The 20125-nt window shown below is 70.1% G+C and overlaps 2 protein-coding genes across 2 annotated transcripts; one reads left to right on the top strand and one right to left on the bottom strand.

Moving 5' to 3' along the window:
• Nucleotides 1-114: 114 nt before the first annotated feature.
• HOOK2 (hook microtubule tethering protein 2) lies at nt 115-9410 on the bottom strand. Its single transcript, XM_064402068.1, has 22 exons — nt 9393-9410; nt 9215-9326; nt 8360-8445; nt 8186-8258; nt 6985-7035; nt 6730-6859; nt 6581-6648; nt 5514-5576; nt 5342-5419; nt 4780-4916; nt 4594-4713; nt 3459-3660; nt 3257-3367; nt 3030-3117; nt 2628-2697; nt 2468-2536; nt 2232-2289; nt 2050-2081; nt 1887-1969; nt 1518-1660; nt 1376-1447; nt 115-426 (listed from the first exon to the last, which is right to left on the bottom strand). Exons 2-22 carry the CDS (start codon nt 9254-9256, stop codon nt 283-285), a joined length of 1920 nt encoding a protein of 639 aa, XP_064258138.1. The 5' UTR covers nt 9257-9326; nt 9393-9410; the 3' UTR covers nt 115-282.
• A 3816-nt stretch (nt 9411-13226) lies between these two features.
• On the top strand, nt 13227-19702 carry RNASEH2A (ribonuclease H2 subunit A). Its single transcript, XM_064402031.1, is given in 10 exon segments — nt 13227-13385; nt 13854-13925; nt 14576-14617; nt 14620-14701; nt 15426-15513; nt 17187-17205; nt 17208-17323; nt 18036-18124; nt 18208-18331; nt 19484-19702. Coding segments are annotated over 10 exon segments (765 nt in total). The 5' UTR covers nt 13227-13258; the 3' UTR covers nt 19490-19702.
• The last annotated feature ends 423 nt before the right edge of the window (nt 19703-20125 follow it).

Raw genomic sequence — 20125 nt, 5'->3', positions numbered from 1 at the left:
GCAAAACCAAAATAATTTGCAGGGTGCTTGCCCCCACCCAGCCTGCCGCACCCCGTGATTTAAAACACCCAAAACAGCTCAGCCCCCCGACACCCCCCCATAAAGAATCTCCAGCGCTGAACCCTGATCCTTTATTAGAACAATTTATGGGGGTAACACACAGAAAACCCCCCGAAAATCAGCTACAAAAATAGAAGTGCTAAAAACCCCGCGAAAGGCGCGGGGTGTGAGACCTTGGGACCGGCCCAGAGCGAGGGGGTCTGGGGTCTGCGGGGACCCCCCTCAGCTGGGGGGGGCCCGGCCGTGCGGGGCGCGCGCCCGCCGCGCCGCGGTGGCCAGGCGCTGCCGGGCCAGGAAGGACAGGGCGCCGCCGCCGTGAGGAGCCGCCGCGGCCGCGCCGGCCTCGCACCGCTGCAGCGCCAGCCCCTGCGGGGACACGGGGGTTTGGGCCTTGTGGGGGCTGGCGTGTGGGTGGGCTTGGTCAAACCGAGGGGGTCAGCTCGTGTGCCCCCGCCCTCGGCCTGTGGGATCGGTGTCCTGTGCGGGGAGCGTCCCCAAATCCCCGGCCTGCATCTCTGTCAATCACTGTCAATCCCTGTCAGTCCCTGTCAACCTCTGTCAATCCCTGTCAATCGCTCCGCATCCAATCCTTCCCCTTCTACCTGTGTGATCCCCCTCCTGTGCTGGGATCATCCCCAAATCCCTGCCCTGCCCTCTGTCAATCACTGCAGTCCCTGTCAATCACTGTCAATGTGTCAATCACTGTCAGTCTCTGTACATCACTCAGCATCCCATTCTTTCTATCTAGAACTTTTTGTATCCCCTCCCTCTACCTGTGTATTCCCTCTCCTGTGCTGGGATCGTCCCCAAATCCCCGCCCTGCCCTCTGTCAATCACTGTCAGTCCCTGTCACTCTCTGTCAATCCCATCAATCACTCAGCATCCCATCCTCTACATCTAGAAGTTTTTGTACCCCTCTTTCTACCTGTATGATCCCTCTCCTGTGCTGGGATCATCCCCAAATCCCTGCCCTGCCCTCTGTCAATCACTGTCAATCACTGTCAGTCCCTGTCAATCACTCTGCATCCAATCCTTCCTACCTAGAACTTTTTGTATCCCCTCATTCTACCTGTGTGATCCCTCCCCTGTGCCGGGATCATCCCCCAATCCCCTTCTCCCCAGCTCCCATTCCCGCCCCTCTCCCCACCCTCCGTGCCTCAGTTTCCCCTGCTCTGACCCCGGCGAGCCCTGCCTCTCTGCCAGTCCCTCACCATCCCACCCTGCCCATCCAGAACCTTCCCTGCAGACCGCGGGGTGGTGAGCGAGGGGCTCAGCCCGCCCCGGGGGTCCCGGGGGTCCCGGTCCCCGCGCTCACCATGTTGTACCAGGCCGTGACCAGCAGCCGCTCCTCGCGCTCCCGCTGCGCCCAGCTGCGCTCCCGGTCGCTCTGGGGGGGTTTTGGGGGGGCTCAGCCGGGCATGGAGACCCCCAGGACCCCCCCCAGGGTGAACCCTCACCTCCAGGTGCCGGATCAGCGCGTCCTTCTCCTGCAGCTGGCCGCGGAGCAGCCGCAGCACGGGGGCCAGGGGGGCAGGCCCGGGGGGGTCCCCAGGGGGTGAGGGGGGGTTCTGGGGGGGCGGCCTCGTGGAACCTCCAAATCCTGACCCCACAGCACGAGAAAAAAGGGAGGTTAGCCAAAAAAACAGCCCCAAAACCCCAGATCTGCATGGGGAAACTGAGGCACGGTTCATCTCCTGCCCCCTCCCTGCAGACATCACCCCCCAGACTCCCTATTCCACCCCGGGGTACCCCAAAATTCCCCCCCAGGACTCCCCACGCCCTGACCCCTCCCCAAATTCTGATGCCCACTCCAGACCCCCTCGTACCAGCCTTGGAGAGCTTCAGCTCTTCCTCCTCCTCCTCTTCCTCCTCCTCCTCCTCCTCCTCCTCTCCCTCCAGCAGCTCATCCCTGGGGGGGCAGGGGGTGGTCACAGGTGGGGGAGGTCGGGGGGGGCGCCCCAAATCCCCCCCACCCCCCCAAAAACTCACAGCTCCTCGGGGGTCTCCTCCAGCAGCGCCAGCTGGGGGGAATGGAGAGAGGTGAAATTGGAGCACTGAGACCCTCCCCAAAAAACCTGACCCCCCCCCACGACACCGAGACCCTCCCCAAGACACCGAGACCCCCAAAAGGAACTGGGGACCCCCCCCAAATCTCCCTGTCCCCCCCTCACCTCCTCCTGGGGTCTGCCCGGCGCCGTCCGAGGCTCCGCTGCCCCTGCGGCCTCCAGCCTGCGGGTGGGGGGCTCATCAGGGTCTGGGGGGGCTCATCAGGGACTGGGGGGGCTCATCAGGGTCTGGGGGGGCTCATCAGGGATTGGGGGGCTCATCAGGGACTGGGGGGGCCCTCAGGGACTGGGGGGGCCCTCAGGGGTCTGCTGAGGACCCCCGGACCCCCCGGGCCCCCCACCTGTGCCGGAGCTGCTCCCGCTGCAGCCGCAGCCGCCGGTTCTCGCGCCGCAGCCGCGTCACCGTGTCCCTGGGGAGGGGGGGGACAGCGGGGTGCTCACGGGGGACCCCACAACAAAGTGGGGACCCCCTCCCAATCCATGCCACCTCCCCGGACCCACCTGAGCTCGGCGGGAAGGATCTCGGCCGCCAAATTCCGGGCAGGGGCCGCGCCCCCCTCCAGCGCCGCGTCTGGGGGGGGTGAAGGTGGAGTTTGGGCAGGGGGGGACAGCAGGGGACACCCCCAAACTGTGCCAGGCCCACCCGGACCCCCCGAGCCCCCCAAAACCTGTGGGGGGGTCTCTGGTGCGCACACCAGCGTTGTGCTGGGCAGGGGCGTGTCCCCAGCTGCCCAGGGGTTCTGTCACCTGCTGTGCTCACCGCCCAGGTGTCTGTCCCCCCCCCAGGTGTCTGTCCCCCCCCCCAGGTGTCTGTCCCCCCCCCCCAGGTGTCTGTCACCCCCCAGGTGTTCTGTCCCCCCCCCAGGTGTCTGTCCCCCCCCCGCTCACCTGCCCGGCTCTCACCTGCCCGGCCCAGGTGCCTCTGCAGCTCCTGTGCACAGCGCAGCTCCTCGTTGGCCTCGCGCAGCGTGTCCCGCTGCTCCTGCAGCCGCTGCGGCACGGGCAGGCGTGCACGTGTGACACGGGTGTCCCCAGGTGTCCCAGGCGTGTCCCAGGTGTGACCCAGGTGTGACCCAGGTGTGACCCAGGTATCCCAGGCGTGTCCCCAGCCCTGTCCCCACCGTCCCCACCTCCTTCTCCCGGCTCAGCGCCTCGCATCTCTCCCGCAGCTGCCGCAGCTCCAGCTGCCACCGCTGCTCCCTGAGCGCCGCCTCCGCCTGCTGCCCGCTCAGCTCCGCCACCTGTGGGGGCAGCGCGAGGTGGGTGACACGGCCACCGGGGCCACCGGGGCCACCAGTGCCACCGGTGCCACCGCGCCCCCGCGGCGCTCACCTGCCGGCGCGCCGCCTCCAGCTGCGCGCGGCCGGCCTGGGCGCGGCCCAGCTGCGCCTGCAGGTGCGCGGCGCGGCGCGCCTGGGCGGCGTGGCGCTCCTCCAGCGCCCGCGCCCGCCGCCGCAGCTCGCCCGCCGCCGCCGCCCGGCCCCGCAGCCCGGCCACCGCCGCCTCCAGCCGGCCCGCCCGCGCCGCCGACGGCCTGCGGAGGGACAGGGGCACCGTGAGGGGACGGGCACAGCGGGCACGGGGACATCCCCGGGACAGGGGCACCGTGAGGGGACGGGCACAGCGGGCACGGGGACATCCCTGGGACAGGGGCACCGTGAGGGGACGGGGACGGCGGGCACGGGGACAACCCCTGGGACAGGGGCACCGTGAGGGGACGGGGACGGCGGGCACGGGGACATCCCCGGGACAGGGGCACCGTGAGGGGACGGGCACAGCGGGCACGGGGACATCCCCGGGACAGGGGCACCGTGAGGGCACGGGCACAGCGGGCACGGGGACAGCGGGCACGGGGACAGCGGGCACGGGGACATCCCCGGGACAGGGGCACCGTGAGGGGACGGGCACGGGGACAGCGGGCACGGGGACATCCCAGTGCCAGGTCACCTGAGCAGGTCCCAGCTCACCTGAGCAGGGCTGATCTCACCTGCACAGGTCCCCATCTCACCTTTACAGGTCCCCTCTCACCCGTTCAGGCACCCATCTCACCTGAGCAGGTGCCCCTCTCACCTGAGCAGGGCTGATCTCACCTGTTCAGCTCCCCTCTCACCTGTACAGCTCCTCTCTCACGTGAGCAGGTTCCCTCTCCCCCGTTCAGCTCCCCTCTCACCCATTCCGGTCCCCTCTCCCCCGTGCAGGTCCCCTCTCACCTGTGCAAGTCCCCTCTCACCTAAGCAGTGCTGATCTCACCTGTTCAGCTCCCCTCTCCCCTGTTCAGCTCCCCTCTCCCCCGTTCAGCTCCCCTCCCCCTGCAGCTCCCCTCTCACCTGTTCAGCTCCCCTCTCACCTGAGCAGGGCTGATCTCCCTTGTTCAGCTCCCCTCTCCCCCGTTCAGCTCCCCTCTCCCCTGTTCAGCTCCCCTCTCACCTGAGCAGGGCTGATCTCCCCCGTTCAGCTCCCCTCTCACCTGAGCAGCTCCAGCTCGTCGCGCAGCGCCCGCGCCTCCCCGGCCAGCACTGCGAGCTCCCGCGCCTCGCGCTCCAGCCTGGCGCAGCGCGCCCGCAGCTCCTCGCGGCCGCTCTCCAGCCTGCGGCACAGCCGGGCTCAGCGGGGCCGGCAGGGCGGGCAGGGCGCCCGCGGGGCCGGGCCTCACCTGCAGTTCTCCTCCTGCAGCTCCTCCACCTGCGCCTGCAGCCGCTGCAGCTTCGGGGCGCCGCCGTCCTGCAGCCGCTGCCGCAGCGCGCGGTTCTCGGCGGCCAGGAGCGCCTTGTCCTCCTGCAGCGCGGCCAGCTGCGCGCCGGGGGACAGGGAGGGGGCCGGGTGAGCACGAGGGGGGCCAGGATCCCTCACAAGATCCCCCGAGGTGAGCACGAGGGAGCCAGGATCCTCCAGGTGTGCAGGATCCCCCCCAGATGCCCAGGATCCCCCCAGGTGAGCAAGAGAGGGCCCAGGACTCCCCCCAGGTACCCAGGATCCCTTCCAGGTGAGCAGGATCCCCCCCAGGACCCCCCCAGGTGTGCAGGATCCCCCCCAGGTGCCCAGGATCCCCCCCAGGACCCCCCCCAGGTGCCCAGGATCCCTTCCAGGTGTCCAGGACCCCCCCCAGGTGCCCCCACCCCTCACCCGACCTGCCAGGATCCCCCTCCCGCCCTCCCCGGGGTGGAATTTGGGGGTCCCCGGGGTTTGGGGTGCCCCCAGGTGCCCCCAGGCCTCACCTGCTGCTCCAGCTCGCGGCAGCGCTGCCCCGACCCCTCCTCGGGGGGCTCCTGGCTCAGGAAGTAATACTGGCGGGACTGGGGGGGCACGGGGGGGGTCAGACACCCCCACATCCCCCCCAGGCCCCCCAAACCTGCCCCCCAGACCCCCCAAACCTGCCCCCCACCTCACCTGGGTGTCCCAGCTCCCGTAGGTCTCGGCCGCCATCGGCTCCGGCGGCTCCGGGTCCAGGAGCTGCCCCGAGGGAGGGAGAAATTGGGGTGTGGGGGGGGGTCTGGGGGGGCTTCAGGCCCCCCAAAAACCCCAGGGGGTCCCCAAAACTCCCCCGAGAGCCTCCGAGCCCCGAGGTCCCAAATCTCCCCCAGACCCAGCGTGCAGGGACCCCTCACAGGGCACCCCCAAACCATCCCTGACCCCCCCAGGGCCCCCCAAACCCTCAGGGCCCCCCAAACCCCCCCCAGGGCCCCCCAAACCCCTCAGGGACCCCCCCAAACCCTCCCAGGGCCTCTAAAACCCCTGCAGGGCCCCCATAAACCCTAAGAGAACCCCCCCAAAACCCTCAAGGACCTTCCCAAGCCCCCCCAGGGCCCCCCAGATCCCCCAAACCCCTCAGGGACCCCCCCAAACCCCCTCCAGTGACTCCCCAAAACCTTTAGGGACCCCCTCAAAGCCCCCCCAAAACCCTCAGGGATGCCCCCAAACCCCCCCCAGGCCCCCCCAAACCCCTCAAGGACCCCCCCAAACCCTCCCAGGGCCTCTAAAACCCCCCCAGGGCCCCCAAAAACCCTAAGAGAACCCCCCAAAACCCTCAGGGACCTTCCCAAACCCCCCCAAGGGCCCCCCAAACCCCCCAGGGCCCCCCCAAACCACCCCCAGGGCCCCCCAAACCCTCCCAGGGCCTCTAAAACCCACCCAGGGCCCCCAAAAACCCTAAGAGAGCCCCCCCAAAACCCTCAGGGACCTTCCCAAACCCCCCCAAGGGCCCCCCAGATCCCCCAAAACCCTCAGGGACCCCCCCAAACCCCCTCCAGTGACTCCCCAAAACCCTCAGGGACCCCCCCAAACCCCCCCCAGGGCCCCACAAACCCCTCAAGGACCCCCCCAAACCCTCCCAGGGCCTCTAAAACCCACCCAGGGCCCCCAAAAACCCTAAGAGAACCCCCCCAACACCCCCCAAACCCCTCAGGGACCCCCCCAAACCCCCCCAGGGCCCCCCAAGCCCCCCCAGGCGCCCCCACCTCCTGGATGGCCGCCATCACCTCGCGCTGCACGGGCTCCTCCAGCGTCATGATGCGCCGGATGTGCTCTGGGGAGGGCAGGGGGGGTTTCGGGGGGCTCGGGGGGGCGCTGCGGGGGTCCCGGCCCCCCCCCCCGGGCCCTCACCCACCTTCCCTGCGCTCGCAGCAGACGGCGCAGCCCAGCACCAGCGCCGCCAGCCTGCGCAGCTGCTCGGGGTCGCCGCGCCGCGCCCGCGCCGCGTCCGGCACGTGCCGCTCCGCCAGCGCCCGGCCCAGCACCTTGGGGAGGGGTCCCGGCTCAGAGCCCCCCGCCCCGGGGAGCCCCCGGCCCGCGGGGAGCCCCAAAACCCCCCCCGGGACACGCCTGGGGGTCCCCGGGGTGGGGACCCCCACCCGACACTCACGTGCTGCCAGTACTCCAGCACGCTGTGCAGCAGCTGGCGCAGGGGCTCCGCCTGGGGAGGGGGCACCAGGTGGGGACCCCCCGCCCCGGGACCCCCGGATTGCGCTGGGGCACCACCCCGGGGCGCCCCGAAATGGGGGGGCCACAGAGACCCACCCCCAAAGTGGGGTGGTGTCAAAGGCGTTGCCGTGAAGGTGATGTGAAAATTGATGTGAGCCAAAAGACCCCCCCCCAAATCAGGGCCCCCCAAAAGCCCCCCCAAAATCAGTGACCCCCAAAAGACCCCCCCCCAAAATCAGGGCCCCACAAAAGCCCCCCCAAATCAGCGCCCCCCAAAAGCCCCCTCAAATTACTCCTCCCCAAAAGCCCCCCAAAATCAGTGACCCCCAAAAGAGCCCCCCAAAATCAGTGACCCCCAAAAGACCCCCCCAAAACCAGTGACCCCCAAAAGCCCCCCCAAAATCAGTCACCCCCAAAAGACCCCCCCCAAATCAGGGCCCCACAAAAGCTCCCCCAAAATCAATGCCCCCCAAAAGCCCCCCCAAAATCAGTGACCCCCAAAAGCCCCCTCAAATTACTCCTCCCCAAAAGCCCCCCCAAAATCAGTGACCCCCAAAACACCCCCCCCAAAATCAGGGCCCCACAAAAGCCCCCCCAAAATCAGTGACCCCAAAAGCCCCCCCAAAATCAGTGACCCCCAAAAGCCCCCCCAAATGAGGGCCCCACAAAAGCCCCCCCAAAACCAGTGACCCCCAAAAGCCCCCTCAAGTTACTCCTCCCCAAAAGCCCCCCAAAATCAGTGACCCCCAAAAGACCCCCCCCAAATCAGGGCCCCACAAAAGCCCCCCCAAAATCAGTGACCCCCAAAAGACCCCCCCCAAATCAGGGCCCCACAAAAGCCCCCGAAAACCAGTGGCCCCCCAAAAAACCCCCCAAAATCAGTGCCCCCTAAAACACCCCCCAAATCAGCCCCCCACAAAATCCCCCCAAAAGACCCCCCCAAATCAGAGCTCCCCAAAAGCCCCCCCAAGTTACTCCCCCCCAAAGCCAGCACCCCAAAATCCCTCCCCAAAAAACCAACCCCACCAAACCCAACCCTCCCTAACCCAGCCCCCCCACCCCAAAAAACCCCCCAAAACAAGCGCCCCCACCCCAAAAACAACCCCCAGACTCTGACCCCCCCAGAGGAGCCCCCTCCCCACCTTGGCGGGGGCGCCGCCCTCGGGGTCCCCCCGGATCCGGCCCAGCCACGACTCGTCGAACCACGAGGGGTCTCTGGGGGTCCCCAAAGTCAGCCCCAGACCCCCGGGGGGGTCCCCAAAATCATCCCGGACCCCCGGGGGGGTCCCCGAGCCCCCCGGCCCCCCCAGACTCACATGCGGTGCAGCGCGTGCCCCAGGCTCTCCCCGCTGGCCAGGTCCGGGGGGGCCGCGCACGGCCCGGGGGGGTCAAAGCTGCGGAGCTGGGGGGGCGGGGGGGTCACCCCAAAAACGGGGGCACCCCAGAACCCCAAACAGCCCCCCCCAGAGGATCAGGGACACCCCAAAAACGGGGGCACCCCAGAACCCCAAACAGCCCCCCCCAGAGGATCAGGGACACCCCAAAAACGGGGGCACCCCAGAACCCCAAACAGCCCCCCCCAAAGGATCAGGGACACCCCAAAATCTGGACACCCCAAAAAACCCCAAAGAGCCCCCCCAGAGGATCAGGGACACCCCAGAAACAGGGACAGCCCCCCCAGGGAGAGTCAGGGACACCCCAAAGACAGAGACACCCCAAAAATAGGGACACCCCAAAAGCCAAAACAGCTCCTCGGGGGATCCGGGACACCCCAAAACCAGGGACACCCCAAAGACAGGGGTACCCCAAAAACCCCAAACAGCCCCCCCAGAGGATCAGGGACACCCCAAAATCTGGACACCCCAAAAAACCCCAAACAGCCCCCCCCAGAGGATCAGGGACACCCCAAAACCAGGGACACCCCAAAACCCCAAGAGCCGCACACCGGGGGCAAAGGGGGGCTCAGGACCCCCCAAACCCCCCCGAGCACCCCCAGACCCCCGGGGGGGGCCCAGAGGGGGGGCAGCGACCAAACCCCCCCTCCCCAATTTGGGGGGGTCAAAGGGCGCCGGGACGGGGTCAAAGGGCGGGAGGCTCACGGACACGTCTGAGGGGGGGTCAAAGGTCACCAAGGGGGGTGAGGGGGACCGGGGGGGTCCCGGGCCCCTTACCCAGGTGAGCAGCGCCCCGCTCGCGTCCCGCCCCGCCGCCATGTCCGCCGGTCCTCCCGGGGCACCGGCCGGGTCCTCCAGGGCCACCGAGCCGCGCCCGGAGCGGCCGCGCCTGGCCCCGCCCCCTCCCGCCCGCCACGCCCGCCGCGCCATAGAGCCGCGCCCAGAGCGGCCGCACCGCCCACTTCCGGCCGCGCCGCTTCCGCTTCCGGCCGGAGCACAGAGACGGACAAGGAGCGGCCGCACTGCGCGCTGCGCCCCCTGGCGGACGCGCCGCGCGGGGTCCTCCGAGCCCTTCGAGGCGCGGCCGGAGCGGCCCCGGGGAGGCCCCGCCCCCCCCAGGGGTCACGGGGGTCACGGGGGGTCACGGGGGGTCACGGGGGCCGCGCCCGAGCTGCCCCAGCGCCGGGCCCGGCGCTCCCAGTATGGCCCAGTATGGGACTGGGGGCTTCCCAGTGCTCCCAGTATGGCCCAGTGTGGGTCTGGGGGGGTCCCAGTGCTCCCAGTATAGACCTGGGGGTGTCCCAGTATGGCCCAGTATGGGACTGAGGGGGTCCCAGTGCTCCCACTATGGGCTTGGAGCCCCCCCAGTGCTCCCTGTATGGGTCTGGGGGGCGTCCCAGTGCTCCCAGTATAGACCCAAGTCGCCCCAGTGTGACCCCAGTGCTCCCAGTGCTCCCAGTCCGGCCCCTCCCCCCCGGACATCCGCCCCCCTCCCCCCCCGCGGCCGTTGGGCCCCGAAACTCATTTTGGGGGGGGGGGGAGGGGACCTGAACCCGGGACCCCCCCGGGACCCCCCCGGGACCCCCGGGCCGCTCTGCCCCCCCCGGGGGGGTCACGGGGGGCGACAGCGGCCCCTGAGTCACCGGGAGGGGAAACCCGGCCCCGAAATCCCCAAAAAAACCCCGAAATCCCCCAAAATCCGCGCCCCGCCTGGCCCCGCCCCCCGCGCCTGCGCGCGTGGGCGGGGCCGGCCACGCCCCGAGGGGCGGGGCCACGCGGGGTCACGGGGGGACACGGCCCCCACCCCTGGGGGTCCCGGGGCCTTTGGGGCAGATTTTGGGGGGTCCTGAGGGGATTTTGGGGGGTCCTGGGGCAGTTCTGGGGGTCCTGGAGTGGTTCTGGGGGTCCTGGAGTGGTCTTGGGGTGATTTGGGGGGTCCTGGGGTGATTTTGGGGGGTCCTGGGCTAATTCTGGGGGGTCCTGGGGTGATTTTGGGGGTCCTGAGGAGGCTCTGGGGGGTCCTGGGCTAATTCTGGGGGGTCCTGGGGTGGTTTTGGGGGGTCCCGGTGTGATTCTGGGGGATCCTGAGGGGATTTTGGGGGTCCTGGGGTGGTCCTGGGGGGTCCTGGGCTGATTTTGGGGGGCCTGGGGGCGTGTCCATGCAGGAGGGGGCGTGTCTATACGCGACGGGGGCGTGTCTACGGGGAGGGGGCGTGTCCCCCGCCCGCCCAGCCAATGGCGCCGCGTTTCCGCCCCGCGCGGCCATAAAGCCGCGGCGCCGCGGGTTCGAGTCCCGCCGCCGCCGCCGCCGCTCCCGCATGGAGCCGCCGTTCTTCCGCCCCGCGCCCTTCCCGGGCGGCTTCTGCCGCGCCGAGCCCGACTACGGCTCCCTCCCGGGCCCGCTGCCGCCGGGCCCGCCGCAGGAGCCCTTCCGCGCCCTCAAACCCGCGCCGTGCCCCGCCGACAGCGCTTTCTTCGGCGGCGGCGGCGGCTCCGCCGCTACCGGCGGCTTCTTCTACGCCGCTCCCGGCGAGCGCGACGCCTTCAGCGGCGGCTTCGCCCCCGCGCTGGACGAGCTGCACCAGCCGGGGCCGCCCAACGTGGCGCTGCCGGAGCCGCCGGCGCTGAGCGCGGCGGGGCTGGCGGGGCCCTTCCCGGGGCTGCCCGCGGCCGAGGCGGCGGAGGCGGCGGAGGCGGGCGCGGACTCCCCGGAGCGGCTGCAGGCGGAGCGGCGGCGGCTGCGGAACCGGCTGGCGGCGAGCCGGTGCCGGCGGCGGAAGCTGGAGCGGATCGCGCGGCTGGAGCAGCGCGTGCGGGGGCTGCGGGCGCAGAACGCGGCGCTGGCGGCCACGGCGGCGGGGCTGCGCGCCCAGGTGCGGCGGCTCCGCGGCTCCGTGCGGGACCACGCGGGCTCGGGCTGCCCGCTGCCCCCCGGGGCCGCGCTCGGCTTCTAGAGCGGCCGGGCACCGGCGCCGGGGGGGGCTCCGGGGGGCGAGCCCCGCACCGGGACCCCCCTGGCCGGAGGGACGCGGAGCGGCGGGACCCCCCTCCCAACCGGGGCACGGAGCGGCGGGACCCCTCTAACCGGGGACACGGAGAGAACGGGACCCCCCTGAACGGGGGGCACGGAACGAACGGCACCCCCATGGCGGGGACACGGAGAAGCGGGGACCCCCCCGGCCGGGGGTACGCGAGAACGGGACCCCCGTGGCCGGGGTACGGAGAGAACGGGACCCCCCTGATCGGGACACGGAGAGAACGGGACCCCCCTGAACAGGACACGGAGCGAACGGGGACCCCCTGATCGGGACACGGAGAAGCGGGGACCCCCCCGGCCGGGGGTACTGAGAGAACGGGACCCCCCTGACCGGACACGGAGAGAACGGGACCCCCATGGCAGGGACACGGAGAAGCGGGGGACCCCCCCGGCCGGGGGTGCTCAGAGAACGGGACCCCCCTAGCCGGGGGTACTGAGAGAACGGGACCCCCATGGCGGGGACACGGAGAAGCGGTGACCCCCTGATCGGGGGCACGGAGAGAGAACGGGACCCCCATGGACGGGGTACGGAGAGAACGGGACCCCCTGACCGGACACGGAGCGAACGGGACCCCCATGGACGGGGCGGCCCCGGGATGCTGCTGCGTGGGACCCCCCCCCCGTGCCCACCCCCCCGGGACGCTGCGTGGGACCCCCGCGGACACGGCTCACCCCACAGAGACCCCTCCCCCACTCACCGAGGACCTGCAGGGGCCGGGGGAGCCCTGAAAAGACCCCCGAGCATGGGGGGGGCACCGGCTGAAGGCACCGGCAGGACCAGACCCCCCCCCCCAAACCCCGGGCCGGGACCCGGGGCGGGATCGGGACCCCCAAACAGGGCCTGGAGCCCCCCACCCCCAGCTGGGCCTGGGGACCCCCCGGCTCTCGGGGAGGGGGTCGGGACCCCCCCTCGTGACGTTTACAGCCCCCCCCCGGTGGGGAGCAGCCCCCGGGGCGGGGGCGGGGCGTTGTCGCTGCTCGTTATTTTTTTGTACATTTGTATTTAATTATTAATAATGATGACGGTGACGATGATGATGATGGTGGTGATGATGATTCCGGTCCGGCCGTGCCCAACCGGGGGCGGCGGCGCCGCGCGTGTCCCCCCCTCCCCCTCCCGTGGGAAGCCCCCCGCGTGCGCCGACGTCATCGGAAGTGGGCGGGGCCGGGGCTTTCCCCGCTGACGCAATCGTGCCCAAATTTGGGCAGGCCGGAGAGGGCGGGGCCGTTCCGGGAAACCCCCCCCGCGCTTCCCGGACTGGGGGGGGGGATACGAGACTTCGGGGACCCCCCGGGACCCCTCCCCCCATCCCGGGGACCCCTCCCCGCACCCCGCGTCCCTCCCGGTGCTCCGCCGCTCCCGGGAGCCCCTTCGGCCCCTCCCCCGGGGGGATACCGGCCCGTTAAACCCCGCCCCTTTCCGTTAAACCACACCTCCCTCCCTTAAACCACACCTCCCTCTGTTAAACCCCGCCCCTTTCCGTTAAACCCCGCCTCTTCTGTTAAGCCACACCTCCCTGCATTAAGCCCCGTCCTTTCTGTTAAGCCCCCGCCTCCCTCCGTTAAACTCCGCCCTTTCCGTTAAGCCCCGCCTCTCTCCGCTGAGCCCCGCCATTTCCTTAAGCCCCGCCCCTTTCCGTTACGCCCCGCCCCCTCTCCGTGGCGCCGCTCTCCCGTTTCCCGCCCGCTAAACTCCGCCCCTAGCCCAAACCCCGCCCCCTTGAGCCGCTCCCGCTCCCTGATTGGCGCTCGCCCTGGCCCCGCCCCTCAGGCCCCGCCCCGTCATGGCGCTGGCCGCGCTGCAGCGCGATCCCGCGGCCGGGGGCCGCTTCGCCTCCGCCGTGCCCGGCCCGAGCCGCCGCCAGCCCTGCGCGCTCGGCGTGGACGAGGCGGGGCGGGGCCCGGTGCTCGGTGAGCCGGGGGGGCGGGGGGCTCCGGGGAGGGGTCCCGGTGCACCGGGAGTTCAGTGGGAGGGGTCCCGGTGTACCGGGGGTTCAGTGGGAGGGGTCCCGGTACACCGGAGATAGGGTGGGAGGGGTCCCGGTGTACCGGGGGTTGAGTTCGGGGGTCCTGGGACACCGGGAGTTCAGTGGGAAGGGTCCCGGTACACCGCGGGTCGAGTTCGGGGGTCCCGGTGTAGCGGGGGTTCAGTGGGAGGGGTCCCGGGAGCGGGAATTCAGGGGAAGGGGGTCCCGGTGTACCGGGGTTTGAGTTTGGGGGTCCGGGGATAGGGTGGAGAGGGTCCGGTGCCCCGGGGGGGCTCAGTTCGGGGGTCCCGGTTCCCCGGTGCCCATTCCGGGGTCTCGGGGGGGTTCGTTCCGGGGTCCCGGTGCCCGGGGGTCTCACGGGGGTCCCGGTGCCGGGGGTCCCGGTGCCCAGGCCCCATGGTGTACGCCATCTGCTACTGCCCGCTGGAGCGGCTGCCGGAGCTGGAGGCCCTGGGGGTCGCAGGTGGGCGCGGCCCGGGGGTCCCGGGGGGGTCCCTGGGGGTCCCGGGGGGAAGCCGAGGGGTCCCTGGGGGTCCCTTGAGAAGCTGGGGGGGTCCTGAGGGGTCCCTGGTGGTCCCAGGGGGGTCCCGGGAGGTCTCTGGGGGTCCCTGGTGGAGCTGTGGGGATCCGGGGGGGAGTCTCTGGGGGTCCTGGGGGGGGACTGTGAGGGTCCCGGGGGTGGGTTGGGGGTCCCGGGGGGGTCCTGAGGGAGCTGAGGGGGTCCCGGGGGTGGGTTGGGGGTCCCTGAGGGGGACTGTGGGGGTCGCGGGGGGTCCCAGAGGGTCCCAGGAGGAGCTGAGGGGGTCCCAGGGGGGGTCCCTGGGAAAGCTCTGGGGGGTCCCGGGGTGGGTTGGGGGTCCCGGGAGGAGTTGTGGGGGTCCCGGGGGGGCCTGGAGGAGCTGAGGGGGTTCTGGGGGGTCCCGGGGGGAGCTGAGGGGGTCCCGGGGGTGGGTTGGGGGTCCCTGAGGGGGACTGTGGGGGGTCCCAGGGGGGGTCCCTGGGAAAGCTCCGGGGGTCCCGGGGGGAGCTCTGGGGGTCCCGGGGTGGGTTGGGGGTCCCGGGGGGGTCGCAGGGGGGTCCTGGGGGGTCCCTGAGCCCCCCGCGCGCCCCCAGACTCGAAGACGCTGTCGGAGGCGGAGCGGGAGCGGCGCTTCGGCTGCTGGAGGGGGCGGGGGGCTGGCTGGGGTGGGCGCTGCAGGTGCTGCCCCCCGCCCACATCTCGGCCTGCATGCTGCAGCGGTGAGACCCCCCCCAAAAACACCCCGAATTCTGGGGGGACCCCCCAAAAAAGCCCAAAATTCCGGGGAGATCCCCCCCAAAAAACCCCCAGAAACCCCCAAATTCCAGGGGCCCCACCCAAAAAACCCCCAAATTCCAGGGAATCCTCCCAAAAAAACCCAAATTCCAGTGAGAAACCCCCCCCCCCGCAAAACTCCCAGAAACCCCCAAATTCCAGGGAATCCTCCCAAAAAAAACCCCAATTCCGGCGAGAAACCCCCCAAAAACCCCAAATTCTGGGGAGCCCCCCCAAAAAAACCCAAATTCTGGGGAGCCCCCCCCCCCAACCCCCAAATTCCGGGGAGCCCCCCCCAAAAACCCGCAAATTCTGGGGTGTCCCCAAAAACCCCAAAATTCCAGAGACCCACCAAAAACCCCCAAATTCCAGGGAATCCCCCAAAAAAACCCCAGATTCCGGGGAGAACCCCCCCAAAAAAACCCAAATTTTGGGGAGCCCCCTCAAAAAGCCCCAAATTCTGGGAATCCTCCCTAAAAAAAACCCCACATTTCGGGGAATCCTCCCAAAAAAAAACCAAATTCTGGGGAGCCCCTCCCAAAACCCCCAAATTCCGGGAATCCCCCTCCCCAGTTTCGGGGGGCGCGGGCAGCTCCCTGTTCGGGGTGCCGGGGGGGGGGTCGGGGGGGGGTCCCCAGTTTGGGGGTGACGCCCCCCCGGCCCCCCCAGGGCCAAGTACAACCTGAACGAGCTGAGCCAGGACACGGCGGCCGAGCTGGTGCAGTTCGCGCTCGACTCGGGGGTGCAGGTGGCACAGGTGGGGGCTGGGGGTCCCGGGGGGGGTCTGGGGGGTCCCAGGTGGGGTTTGGGGGGCCCGGGTGGGGTCTGGGGGTCCCAGGTGGGGTCTGGCGGGTCCTGGGTGGGATTTTGGGGTCCCAGGTGGGGTTTTGGGGGTCCTGGGTGGGATTTTGGGGGTCCCAGGTGGGGTCTGGGGGGTCCTGGGTGGGATTTTGGGGTCCCAGGTGGGGTTTTGGGGGTCCTGGGTGGGATTTTGGGGGGTCTGGGGGTGGCACAGGTGGGGTCTGGGGGGTCCTGGGTGAGATTTTGGGGGTCCCGGGTGGGGTTTTGGGGGGTCCTGGGTGAGATTTTGGGGGTCCCGGGTGGGGTCTGGGGGTCCCAGGTGGGATTTTGGGGGTCCCGGGTGGGGGTCTGGGGGTCTCAGGTGGGGTTTTGGGGGTCCCAGGTGGGGTTTTGGGGGGTTGGGGGTGGCCCAGGTGGGCTTTGGAGGGGTTTGGGGGGTCCCGGGTGGGGTCTGGGGGGTCCTGGGTGGGGTTTTGGGGGTCCCAGGTGGGATTTTGGGGGGTCCCGGGTGGGGTTTTGGGGGTCCCAGGTGGGATTTTGGGGGGTCCCGGGTGGGGTTTTGGGGGTCCCAGGTGGGATTTTGGGGGTCCCGGGTGGGCTTTGGGGTGGCCCAGATGGGGTCTGGGGGTCCTGGGTGGGATTTTGGGGGGCCCGGGTGGGGTTTTGGGGGGTTGGGGGTGGCCCAGGTGGGCTTTGGAGGGGGTTTGGGGGGTCCCGGGGGGGGTCTGGGGGTCCCAGGTGGGGTTTTGGGGGTCCTGGGGGGGGTTTGGGGGGCCCGGGTGTTTCAAGGTGTTTTTGGGGTAACATTGGGCTGGTTTGGGGTGACTTTGGGCTGGTTTGGGCCGTTTTTGATTGTTTTGGCCCATTTTTTGGCTGACTTTGCCCCATTTTTGGCCGTTTTGGGGTGCAGGTGTTTTGGGGGTAACATGGCTGGTTTGGCCCGTTTTGGGGCTGTTTCAGGCTGTTTTGGGGGTGACTTTGCCCCGTTTTTGGCCGTTTTGGGCTGTTTTGGGGTGATTTGGGCTGTTTTGGGCTGTTTTGGGGTGACTTTGCCCCATTTTTGGGGCGACTTTGGCCCGTTTTTGGCTGTTTTGGCCCGTTTTTGGGCTGTTTCGGGCTGATTTTTTGCCATTTTTGACCGTTTTGGGCCAGTTTTGGGCTGTTTCGGGCTGGTTTTTGGGCTCACTTTGCCCCGTTTTTGGCCGTTTTGGGCCAGTTTCGGGCTGTTTCGGGTTTGTTTTGGGCTGACTTTGCCCCGTTTTTGCCGTTCTGGGCCATTTGGGGCTGGTTTTGGGCTGACTTTGGCCGTTTTGGGCCAGTTTTGGGCTGTTTCGGGCTGGTTTTGGGCTGATTTTGCCCCGTTTTTGGCCGTTCTGGGCCATTTGGGGCTGGTTTTGGGCTGACTTTGCCCCGTTTTTTGGCCGTTTTTGGCCGTTTTGGGCCAGTTTTGGGCTGTTTCGGGCTGGTTTTGGGCTGATTTTGCCCCGTTTTTGGCCGTTTTGGGCCATTTGGGCTGGTTTTGGGCTGACTTTGCCCATTTTTTGCCATTTTTGACCATTTTGGGCCAGTGTTTTGGGCCGTTTGGGGCTGTTTCAGGCTGACTTTACCCGTTTTTGGCCGTTTGGGCAGGTGCTGGTGGACACGGTGGCCCCGCGGGGCCGTACGAGGCGCGGCTGCGGCGCCGCTTCCCGGGGCTGGCGGTCACCGTGCGCGCCAAGGCCGACGCGCTCTTCCCCGTGGTCAGCGCCGCCAGCATCTGCGCCAAGGTGGGGCGGGACCCCCGGAGTGACCCCCAAATCCTGAACTGACCCCGGGACCCCCCCAAACTGAGCCTCGGGACCCCCAGACTGACTCCTGGGACCCCCAAATCTGAACTGACCCCCAAATTGACCCCCCCAAATCCTGAACTGAGACCCCCCCCCAGACTGACCCCCGGAACCCCCAAACTGACCCCAAAGAGACCCCCAAACTAACCCCGGGACCCCCTTGAACTGACCCCTGGGACCCCCAAACCCTGAACTGACGCCCCCAGGACCCCCCTGGGCTGACCCTCCCTCCCTTCCCAGAGCCCCCCAGACACCCCCCAAGCCCCCTTTGAGCCCCCCCAGAGCCCCCTTACCCCCCTGAGCCCCTCTGAGCCCCCCTAGACCCCACCAGAGCCCCCTTACCCCCCCCTGAGCCCCTCTGAGCTCCCCAGAGCCCCCTCTAAGCCCCCCAGACCCCCTCCAGCCCCCACAGAGCCTCCTTTGAGCCCCCCCGGACCCCCCCCCAACCCCTCTGAGCCCCCCCAGAGCCCCCCCGGAGCCCCTCTGAGCCCCCCTAGACCCCCCCTGAGCCCCTCTGAGCTCCCCCAGAGCCCCCTCTAAGCCCCCCAGACCCCCTCCAGCCCCCCAGAGCCTCCTTTGAGCCCCCCCGGACCCCCCCCCCAACCCCTCTGAGCCCCCCCGGAGCCCCCCTGAGCCCCCCCGTGCCCCCCAGGTCGCCCGCGACCGACGCCGTGCTCCACTGGAACTTCGTGGAGGACCTGGGGGACCCCGACCGCGACTACGGCTCCGGATACCCCAACGGTGGGGAGGGGGGCGGGCCGGGGGGGGGGGGGGTCCCGCTCTCGGGGCGTCCCTGACGGCCCCCCCGGACCCCCCCCCCGCAGACCCCAAGACCAAGGAGTGGCTGAGGAGGAACCTGGAGCCGGTGTTCGGCTTCCCGCAGCTCGTGCGCTTCAGCTGGGCCACGGCCCGGGGGCTGCTGGACACCCGGGGGGTCCCGGTGCAGTGGTACGGGGGGGTACAGGGGGGGTACAGGGGGCTGCTGGAGACCCGGGGGGGTCCCGGTGCAGTGGTACGGGGGGGGTACAGGGGGGGTACAGGGGGCTGCTGGAGACCCGGGGGGTCCCGGTGCAGTGGTATGGGAGTCCTGGGGGGGTCCTGGGGGGGTACAGGGGGTCCTGGGGGTCTTGGGGAGGTCCTGGGGGTCTTGGTGCAGTGATACAGGGGGGGGCACAGGGGTCCTGGGGGGGTCCTGAGGGGGTACAGGGGGCATACAGGGGGTCCTGGGGGCTACAGGGGGTCCTGGGGGGGCTGCTGGACACCCGGGGGGTCCCCGTGCAGTGGTACGGGGGGTCCTGGGGGGGTCCTGGGGGGTACAGGGGGTCCTGGGGGGGGGTCCTGGGGGGGTCCTGGGGGCATTGGGGCCACGGCCCGGGGGCTGCTGGACACCCGGGGGGTCCCTGTGCAGTGGTACGGGGGTCCTGGGGGGGTACAGGGGGGGTACAGGGGGCTGCTGGACACCCGGGGGGTCCCTGTGCAGTGGTACGGGGGGCACGGGGGGGGTCCTGGGGGTCCTGGGGAGGTCCTGGGGGTCTTGGTGCAGTGATACAGGGGGGGTACAGGGGGTCCTGGGTGGGGGTACAGGGGGTCCTGGGGGGGCTGCTGGACACCTGGGGGGTCCCGGTGCGATGGTATGGGGGTCCTAGGGGGGTCCTGGGGAGGTCCTGAGGGGGTACAGGGGGTCCTGGGGGGGCTGCTGGACACCTGGGGGTCCCGGTGCGATGGTATGGGGGGTCTTGGGGGGGTCCTGAGGGCGTCCCTGGGGGTCCTGGGGGCACTGGGAGGGGAGTATTGGGGGTCCTGGGGTGGTGTGGGACAATCCTGGGGGGCACAGGGGGGTCCTGGGGAATCCTGGGGGATCCCAGTGCAGTGGGACGGGGGGGGTCCTGGAGGGTCTGCGGGGGTCCTGGGGGGGTCCTGAGGGGGCACAGAGGGTGCTGGGGGGTACAGGTGGTCCTGGGGGGGGTCATGGAGGGTCCTGGGGGTCCTGGGGGGGTCCAGGAGTGGGTGACAAAAGCGGGGGGGGGGGGTCCCTGTGGAGCTGTGGGTGCGCGCGGGGGTCTCAGGGTGGGGGGGTCGCTCCCCCCGTTGCCCCCCCAGGGCTGACGAGGACCCCCCGGCCGAGCCCCCCTCGCTGCTCTCCCTCTTCGCCCGGAGCCCCCCCCGGCGCCCCCCCCCACCGCTTCTTCCAGGAGCGCAGCCTGCGCCCCCTGGCGGGGCTGTGACCCCCCCGCCGCGGGGAGGACCCCCCCCAAATGGGGACCCCCGGGGTGGGCGGCGACCCCGGACGTTGTTTTGTAATAAAAGATTTCAAACCCCCCCCCCCCGAATCTCCGGTTTTTTACCCCGGTTTGGGGCGGGGGGGGCGCGCGGGGCCCCCGCGGAGCTGAAGGGATTTGGGGAGGGGGCTGCGCCCCGCCGCCCCCCCACCCACCCCGGGATCAGGCTCCTCCCACCCGTGGGTTAATTAGCTCCCACCGTTAATCACCCTGGCCCGGTCGGGGCCGGTTTTGGGGGGGTTTCAGTTCCGGGGGGGTCCCGAGCCCCCGACCCCTGGATTTGGGGGGGTTTTGGGGGGGGTTTTGGGGGGGATTTTGGGGGGTTTTAGCCCCGGGGGGGGTCTCGAGCCCCCCGACCCACATTTGGGGCCGGTTTTGGGGGGGTTTCAGCCCCGGGGGGGCGCGGACCCCTCCCCTCCCGTTCAGCACCGCGGACAGCGGCACCGGGGGGGGGGGGCACCGG

Source organism: Passer domesticus, chromosome 34 (assembly GCF_036417665.1).
Source record: "Passer domesticus isolate bPasDom1 chromosome 34, bPasDom1.hap1, whole genome shotgun sequence".
NCBI lineage: Eukaryota > Metazoa > Chordata > Aves > Passeriformes > Passeridae > Passer > Passer domesticus.
Note: the sequence above shows the minus strand (reverse complement) of the source record. Positions and strands in the feature narration are given on the sequence as shown.